This window comes from Aptenodytes forsteri, unplaced genomic scaffold (genome assembly GCF_000699145.1).
Source record: "Aptenodytes forsteri isolate BGI_AS27 unplaced genomic scaffold, ASM69914v1 Scaffold109, whole genome shotgun sequence".
Taxonomy (NCBI): domain Eukaryota; kingdom Metazoa; phylum Chordata; class Aves; order Sphenisciformes; family Spheniscidae; genus Aptenodytes; species Aptenodytes forsteri.
In genome coordinates this window covers 3,867,805-3,877,635 of record NW_008794431.1, presented here as the reverse complement: position 1 = coordinate 3,877,635, position 9,831 = coordinate 3,867,805, and the positions used below count along the sequence as shown (strand labels likewise).

The window sequence follows — 9,831 nt, the reverse complement described above, 5'->3', positions numbered from 1 at the left end:
GGGGGCAAGGGGGAAGGTGGGTGTTACTGTACTTTTCAACAGATCTGCAAAATCATTTAAAAAAAAGCACTCTGCAAAAGTTAACTAAGTCATTAATTGTCTGATGGAGAAGCTGAAACATATAGAAAAGTCAGGGCATTGACATACTAAACCTGATACAGCTCAAAACCAGATAACAGAACCTACATCTGTAATCAATCTAACAGCTGGTTTTGAACAAGTGACATTTCTAAAAGGTGTATCAAAAAAACCCACTTTCTGTATTCTTAACAATTTAGAGACATCATTCAAAATTAGCACAAATAAAAAAGAGGGAATAAGGTCAATGCTGCAGTATGCTCATGAAAAGCGTAACATTTCTGCTTTCTGCACTTACATTACTCAGTGTTTGTGACTAAAAACGATCTTTGTCTGCTACAGCAACCAACATCGTTTTCCATCTGCTGCAAGGTTATCAGAATACACTGTCCCTTTTTCCAATTTTCTCCATACACAGTAGGTACAAAAGCAATTTCATTTCATTAAAAATTCTTTTTTAAAGGCTTATGTATTGAAAACTCAAAATCAAGAACAAAAGAGACAATAAATATCATGAAAGCATTTGCAATTGAAAAAGTAAAGACACAGGAAATAATTTCAAGCATCTAAGGACATCATGAAGTAGCAGCAACTTTAAAACAATAACAAGAACAGAGAGAAACACCAAAACACCATTACCTTGAATTCTTTTTCAATGTTGGCCAACTTGGCAAGTTCATTGCTGAGTTCTAGAGCAGTGAGTACTGGATCTTCACTGGAGAGGGAAAGATAAGCCGGACTAGCCAGTCCTTTGTATGCATTTATTCTTGACCTAGAGTGACTAAAAGAATCATGCTTTTGCTTCTCTGTACAGTCATTACATTTGCAGAAATAATCATGAGGTCTTTCTATCCTTGCTCCTTTCATCAATAGCATGTGCACGACTTCGTATTTTTGGCAGTGGGCAGCTAAAATTATGGGAGTGATATCTGGAGAAAAGCGGGTACCGTCTTCGTCATAGGAATAAAAATCATCATCCTGGAGCTCCTGCTCACAAGGGCTCAGAGTCAGTCGCTTATTTACTGAAAACCCAGGATGATTCAAAATTGCTTCCACTATCCTAATGTAGCCCTTGCTGATTGCGAGCAGCAGGGCATCTCCAATCCGTGCCAAGTTCTCTTTTTTTAACAGGAGTTCTGTCACTTCCAAATGTTCATTCCCTACAGCAAGCTGCAAGGCGTTTTGGCCCATGTAGTCAACACAGTTGACATTCAGTGTTTTTGACTCCTCCAGCATTTTGCGCACCACAGGTATGTTCCCATACTCTGCTGCATCTAGAAAGCGCTCTTCTTCAGCCGTAAGACTGGTGCCCCTGTTGTTGAACATGAATGCTGGGCCTCTAATGGCCTGTCGCCTTCCCTTTTCCCTCATCATAGTCATACGTCTCAGAGAAGGACTTTCTTCAATGTACCTAATGAGAAAACAAAAAGGTAACAGAATTTCACCGTGTTGGTTATTTGTAGCTTCCACTTCTCCTGTGGCTACAAAAACAATGACTTTTGTCCCTTGTCATTTGCCCGTCTATTGACAAGAAGCATTCTTTATTGTGATCTTTCTGCCTTCATGCTTGCTTGTCTGCAATCTAAAGGCACTTACAGGTTCAATGCCACAGCCATTTCTGTTTTGTTAGCATGGACAAGATGATTTTTTTTTTTTTTAAACTTCATGTAAGACATCGCTTCTCTTCAGAAATTCCTCCCGACTCACTTCAGTATATACATAAAATGAAAACACATCTACCATTCAGTAGTAATTAATACTATCCACCATAGGCATTCAAGCTGATGGTTTAAGGCAGGTGATATTTATGCTTACCGTATTGTAATTCACATAAATGAGAGGTGGTAACAAGTTTTCTTCCTGATGTCTTCCCAAGCAATACACAGTGAAGGCTGATCTCATGCCTTCTAGCGTTACTACTAGAAACATTAACCAAATCTGGAAGATTCTTCTCATGAGTCAATTTGGTCAAATTATATGTCTTTGAAAAACAACAGTTCGTACACGTTCAACAGACTTTCTGGATGCTAGTAACTAAACTGCTCACAGATTCCAGACACCGGGCATGATCCAATGTAGACTGGGTTCAGCTCTCACTCCAGCTGGACTTCTGCAATGCTGTGGGTTACGTTGGGCCTATTTCTATTATACATCTACCATTCCAGGAGCTGAAAGGAAGAAGCTATCTAATGTCATTACATGACTATATATACATTTTTAAAAGCCCTCATGCATTCTTGTAATACAATCAAGAAAAATGGGAAAGTCAAAGAGCTATCGAATGAGAATCGGGATGGCAGGCTGCACTGGAAAGAGGAAACCTGGGTGTAGGAAAGTGAGATTGTTCAGGAAAGGGAACTGAGAACTGGGAAAGCTGTGAACTCCCCTCAAAAACTGGTTGCAAAAGCAGAAAGACGGAGAAAAGAGAAGGGGAACAGGAGAAAAGAAAGGGTAGGCAAGCTACTTCAGAAAATACAGAAACTGGAATCATGAACCAGTGAAGATATTGGCTGAGAGCAGTGGGGAGCAAACAGGAATGGGCTGAGAGATCAGACAGATCAGATGCTGAGCTGGATCTAGCTAGGTAAGGAAACCAGAGAGGGGAGAGGAGGTTCAGAGAAGCAAGACTAGGAGTTGCAAAGCAAACGGACCTAGGACGAGAGGCTGAGGAGCAGATGCTACCTAGCTGGAGAAGACAACAGGAAACAACTGCCTGGCAAGGTCTGAAACAACAGACTAGATGGGATCAGGCTAAAGCGGTCACAGCTGGGGGAAGAACAGAAGCATTTATGCCTGCCAGAGCAGAGACCAAAGGCCTGAAAAGGTACTCAGGATACCGTAACCTTCCTTCACTACCATCTGCAAATAAATTTGAAATCCATCAGCAATCTCCCTTTCCTTTCTAGTCCAGCTCAATATTGAGAAAGACAGCCTCCAGCTGCTATCAGTTAATCCATTAGCTCAAGGGATAGAGATCACTTGAGCTGATTTGATGGGCCCAGAGACACCAGTGCAGCTCATAATATATGATTTAATGGAGGGTGTGCTTTGACTACATATAACACTATATATATGCTACACAAAGACAAACAGGCCTTATACTTTTCAAATTTGGTCCTGTGCGCCTCTGTTCCTCATCCCTAAAAAAAAAAAAAGAACAGTTGTCTCCCATTTTACAGGAGCATTGTGAAAAGTAATTTATTCACTTCGGCGAAAAACTCAGATACAAGAATAAAAGGCCAGACAGAAAAACTGAAGAGGACATTAATTCTTCTACCCTCAGTGCAAAAGCCAGGTAATGTGCATTAGGAGAGATGTGGATCCACATAATGAATGCTAAGGGCAAAACAAAATATTAAACAGCCCTTTTTAAGCAAACCCCGTCAGTCTGCAAAAGGATGGAACCAAGGGAAAAACACACCTTCGGCACACACAAAGACTACGCATTTAAGTGGAACCTGCATGGGCGCTTCAAAAGCTGCATATCCTAATTGCTGCAGGTTCAAATCCACAACCTGAGCAACATTCTTCTAAGCACAGTCTTTTTTATTTTTTGTGTGATCTTTCCACAACAAGCTTAGCTATATTGCCACTGCACAAAATATGCCTGTTGACATCACTGGATTTCCCCATACGCAGCAATGTCAGCCCTAACGGTTTTCATTGGGCATAACTAATTCCATTCAGGTTATATGTCTGGCCTTCCAGCTATCTGCATCAGTTGTAATAAATTCAGCAAAACATAAAATCTTAATCACTTTATCACAGCTACAAATATCATAAAAGCTAGTCCATGCTCTGAACATTTCAGTTAATGCAAATGGGCAGTTCCATTGCAGACCAAGTGAAGAGACTGTAATACTCATTACCACGGGCAAGTCTCTCCTGGGATGAAGCATTTGATCTTTTTACATTTTCATCAGTGGTTGGTATTTCTGGACTACCAGAAATGACCTGGGTGGCACTGCAGTATAAGCAATGCTAACTGGTATTTACTTTTTGAAATATGTGCCGAAACTGCTTTGCCAAACATGACAGGATCATTTTTTTTCACTTCTGTACCACTTTCTTTAAGTCTATGAAAAAGGCTGCATAACAGAGAGGATTTGTGACTCTGTTAAACACAGAATTGATTTAATGTCTTAAAGCTCAGGCATATTTCACATGTAGGAGTACTCAGATACAAAGATTTGAGCCCAGAGTGCAACGGCCACAGTATGCTACTACCTTATTGCCCAACAAAATCAGAAGTAAAACCAGAAATACTGTCTTTTCATAGTTATGTTTTAAACAAGATCTTATTGTCTGCTATGCTGTTATGTTTCTATTCTTCCTCCACATCTAAAACATACAGCTACAGAAATGTAATTGTTTACTGTAATGCTATAAAGAAAAAAAGTATGTATATTAAAAAAGACAGAACAGATTGACTCATGCTGACTTCTTGATTTAAAGAGGCTCTAAACTGCCACCGTGAATCTCATTTATCTTTTATGAAATACATAACAATACATTTTCCCCTATATATTCAGTGTAATTTTTCAGAATATTTTGAAATATGACATTTTCTGTTTTATCTTTCTTTCAAAACATACTGTCTGGCTGAGGTGACTCATCTGACTTCTATAAAAAGAGAGATATCCTTCCAAAGGTGTTGCATTAGAATATCTTCCCAATGAGGAAGATTTCCTTAACTATAAATTAACAGAAATTATATATTTGAAGTGACTGCAGTATCTTCTCAAAATAAAGATGAAAGTTGCTTGGTATTTTAATGACTAAAATATTGTCAAGACCTCCTGAAAAAAATAAAAAGCAAGAAATCTTGTACAGCACCACACAGCCAGAAGACTGTTAGGTTCATCCATACCTCCCTTCTCTCTTCTTCCCTTCTTCCCCCCGCAAATTCAAAGACCTTGAAGCCAGTGCAGGTCTGGTCAGAGTACCGCATGCAAGAAGCATCAGGTACAAGGTCTCCTATTCCATTTTCTGCTCTCCTGTTCTTACATCTAATATTTTTAAACTATCCCAAAGCATGAAGAAAATGGTTAAAATTTTAGTTTTAACTATTTAACCGTTTTCAGCACATTTTATACGTAACATTTGCCAACTGAAGTAATCAAAACAACAAAATCTCAAGTCACATCTCTAAATATCATTAGACCAGCTTAAAAATATGATTAAAATAGAACTAAGTGTGCATTAATTATTTGTGTTCTATTTCCTAAAGCCTTTAAAGTTCATACTCTCAACCTTGTCTCTGTAAGGAGCTGACAACTTACATTAAAAGAGGGAAGGAGAGTTGGAAATCGTGATGCTCCTCTTCCCAGCTGTTGCCAATAGTTGAAAGAACACAAAAAATTAAAAATCTGTAGAACGCATGGCAAAAAAGCCACAAGAACACCAAGCAAGAAGAATGCCCATTTTTTAAATGTTAATTCTTCAGCAGAGATACACCATGATGTTAAGTAAGTTCTAGTCCTAGTACACAGGTTGCATAATTACACTGCATGGTATGCAGCAGGAAGGTGAGAGGACAGAATTCAGTCCCCTTTTTCTGACATGAAGCAGCAGCTGAGCCCCTCCATTTTTTCCACAACTACTTTCCACATTTCACAGCAGAAAAATGGCCAAGGTGTCTATAAAACCTCGAGCCTCTGTTTGCTGCTCAGCACAAATAAGAAGGATGGAATTGGAGGAGAGCAATCGTGTTAACAAGTATACCAGTTCCACCACACCTGGACACATTTCACTTGGCCCTAAGCGTGCACCAGTTAGGCAGCTCTTTCGAGGAACTGAAGAGCTTCCCCAGCAAAAAAGAACTTCAGAAACTTCCAGGCTGGTACACCAACCTTCAGAATCATTCATTCATCAGTATAAAACAAGGATGGTCTTAAGTTACAAGTTTATTTCCTTAACTATACTGCTCCCATTAGCCATTTGCCAGCTTAAGTCATTGCTTCCTACTTAGGCAAACTCTCAATAACTTCAGTGATAGCCGTATATGAACGTAACTCACTGCAAGACAATTAACGATTAACCAAGATGTGACAGGACCCTAAGTCAGCCTCTTGTTGAATAATACGAAAGCAGGACACCGCCATTTCAGCTTTGCAGCAGAACTCTCACGTGAGTGAGGCCACAGCTCCTAAAGGAGTATACCACCTTTCAAGGCCTTTACCTAATGCTAAGTATCACAAGCTTTCAGATAGAATAACATTATGTACACTCTGAACAACTAACTGGTTCGTTACATACCAGGTAATGTCGCAAGACACAAAAACCTATCCTACGTTATAACATATTTATGTTTACCTTAAATATTTTCATCTAAAATGTATGACCTTCATATGAGCAATAAAAAATATTTTTAAAAAAATTTCCACTAAACAAGCAATGGCCACTTGTCTCTTGTGTTTTGCATGCATCACATTCACTGTGACCTTACATTGCATCGTATTGTTGCCTGGACAGTTACTCCTACGTACAAGGCTAGAAATTTGAGCAGTACAACAACTGCAAAGGACTGGAGTAAGCATTATGATTCCTCTGCTTCTGCCATGGATTATTTCAATTACAGATTTCTACTCTGTTAGCCTACCCATCCCTTTTCATGTTCAAACTTTCAGAATTGTAGCAGAAGGGCAGAAATGTGGGACAAAGGGTTGACCTGACAATTCCTTGTGTTCTGCTGTTCATTATCTCATCAACATCAGTTTAAAAGATTTATAATCTTGTTTCTAAGTCTATTTTTTAACACTGCAAACTGCATAAAAAAAAAAATTAAAAAAAAAAAAAAAAAAAAAGAGAAGTTGGAGAAACAGAGGTTTCATTCTGGGCCTTCCCAAATCCGTAGGGCCATTTTCTAACATTTGTACTGAAGAACAGGCTGTTATTCTCCCTGAACTATTAAATGCAATAAAAGATGGCATCAACGATTTACAAGCAGTTTACCCCACTGCTAAACTGCAGTACAACATTAGTGATCTTGATTCTTTTCTAGCCCTGAAAAGGAAATGGAGTCCAGTGATTATAGACAGATCAGATAAGTACATCACGGAAACACCAATGCGCACACACATTTAAAAGCAACACCACCGGAGTCAGCCACACAGGAGATGCGGATTGTGCCCGTTGTTCTGCCAAAAGTAACCTCTGAGGCCCCGGTTTTAAAATTAAAGAACGATGATTGCCTTACTCCCAAAAGTAAGTGCTCAGACATGCACATACATATGAACAGCATTTTAGCTCGTGACTCCTGAGATCTCTTGAACTAAGCTATCTCAAATGTTTGCTTTGTTACCATCACAGGAAAAGACTGAGTTGTTCCATGTGAGGTAGCAGCTCCTGGCTCTGTGCAGGGCCACAGGCAGTGTTAGAGGGGCAATCCCCCCAGCCTCACTGCCTCTCCCAAATGAAGGCTTTGCCATCCCTCTAAGTTCTGCTACAGCCATGTGCCAGAAGAGGCTGCTGGTAAATTTGTTTCTTCACCAGTAAAAACAGTGTCACGTTCACGCATGTTTGCATGGAAGCTTGCGCATGTTCCACACAATTTGGGAATCCCTGCACCAAATCTAAAATGTATTAAATGAGAGCATCCTTCTCCCTTCTGTGAACTACTGCCTGGGCTTTCCAGAAGAGGGAGGCTAATTCAGCCGAACAGCGGAACATATATCAGGCCAGCTGCAAGATCTGACTTGCATCTATACTCTCCCACCGGTCTGAAATGACATAATCCATCATCCAAAATGCCCTCATGTCAGCTCACAGAAGTTCTGGCTCCGAACTGGAAAGAATTAGTCAAAAAATGGAACACAACACAATGAGCTATCAGGAGGAGGTATACACACACTTAGTTTGTTCCTTCCCCCCCCCGCCCCACAAACTATGCAGAGCTTTTTCCTACCATTACCCTTCACTAACTCCTCAACAGAAAACACCAACCATCTGAATTCCTGTGGGGAAAAAATGACTATATTTTGATGACAGCAGTGCATCTATGCACACACAGAAAAAGGCAAACATCTCACCAGGAAAGAACCAAGTTAACAGGGCTGCAGCAACAAGCCCCTTTTACGTTCAGCCCTTTATTTGTGTTCCGTCATTCTGCTCAGGAAACTACGCTATGATTTTCAGAGAGACTCAGGAATTCAGGCACCCAATGCCTACTACATTTAATTTACAGCTTTTGTCCACATTTTTCCTACTGGGACATATAGTACCTTGTGAAACAAGTATTACAACCAGTCTGCAGTCTTAGTGGGAATCTGAGGTTAATTACTTTTTCCAGCAATATGTGGCACAGGAGGGAGCCAGCTGTACATCGACAGGTACCTTGCACAGGTTACAGCTTTCAGAGTGAAGACATTTCAAATACCAACTAAGTGCATCTTCTTGTGCAAACTACTTCACATCTTCCTGCCTCTTTCCCCTTGCACTGTTTGTCAGTACTCAATATTTAGACTACAAATTCTTCCAGGCAAGGATTCTCATACTCACTTTGTGCACGCTAAAGCCTTACGTCTGTCAATCTGTGCACATTAAGAGCAAACTGATACTCATATTTATTTCATTAACATATTCTATGATTTTAGGCATTAGCACCAAACACAAAACGTTACTCCAGAAGAAAAATCCCACTGCTATGCCGAGGATGACCATGGGCACATAACAGGGAAAATGGCAGTTGTGGGTCTTTTGCCTCTATGCCCTGTCACTTCAATACACTCCTATTACATTGATTAATTTGTCAGTCTACCCGGCAGTGGCTCGCAATCACTGCTGTCGTAGACAGGATCACAAGAATTATATACCAGGAAGCAATTCCGATAGATGGAGCTTATTCCAGGCTCAAATGCCGACAGCTGTGCAAACTGAACTCCAGTTTTATGCCCTGGTGGCATATTACCCATTTTTTACAAAAGGAATATGCCAACAGTTCTAGGAGGACACTAACCTAAAAGGGCTCCAGAAGTTTAGGACTCATTTACAATTCATTTGAGCTAGCTTCAACTGTCTAAAAATAAAGTGTCCGAGTCTAAACTAATCCCTAGGTTCTTTTTATGGTGAATGGAGAAAGACAGGCACCTCAAGAAAGAAGATAAATGACTATGCTGGCCTGCCTCACTGCTATTTCCTCTCTCGTCCCATCAACTACAGAGGGAGCCTAGACAAACAACTTAAGCGCAACTAACTTTCAGAGAGCTAAAGACGTGTGAAAGCCTCCGTCACTTGAAGTCTGGATTGCTAAGTACTGGGTATTTGTGAAGAATTTCTGTACTGGGATGGCAAAAAGCACTTTTATTTGTGGTTATCCCATTCTAAGCGCTAGTCTAACTATTTCTGTACTTTACAGTTGTCTCTAGGGTGATTTTAATTAAGGCTTCTTCTATAAATGCTGAATATGTTATCTCAAAGCTCAAAATAAAGTGTTTGTCATCTGGTAATTGAAATATTTAATGAAGACCTAAATATTGTCCTGAAAGTATAAAATACTCAAGTAATCCTCAGAGGTAAGTCTATCTAAACTGCAGCGTGTTATAAAAATAAGTGAATAATTCATGGACAACCTACATTTTGTAAGTCAGAGAAAAGAAAGTTAACATCCCTATTATTAAAATTGAATTTATTTCTCTTGCAGTAAGTCTAGTCATGGACAGTATTTATATATCTTTTTTATATATATATATGATTGCATCTTAAAAAACAACAAACTGAAATTTCTTAAGACGACATCGAACAGGGTAAGATGCA

At 39.6% G+C, this 9,831-nt stretch overlaps 1 protein-coding gene across 1 annotated transcript in view; it reads right to left on the bottom strand.

Moving 5' to 3' along the window:
- TRPC3 (transient receptor potential cation channel subfamily C member 3) overlaps positions 1–7,133 on the bottom strand; it is a 44,493-nt gene extending 37,360 nt beyond the window's left edge. The window contains exons 1-3 of the mRNA XM_009289503.2: positions 7,046–7,133; positions 4,949–4,952; positions 718–1,489 (exon numbers count right to left, since the gene is read on the bottom strand). Coding sequence (XP_009287778.2) covers positions 718–1,489; positions 4,949–4,952; positions 7,046–7,133 — 864 coding nt within the window. The remainder of the gene's footprint in view (positions 1–717; positions 1,490–4,948; positions 4,953–7,045) is intronic.
- Between the last annotated feature and the right edge of the window lie 2,698 nt (positions 7,134–9,831).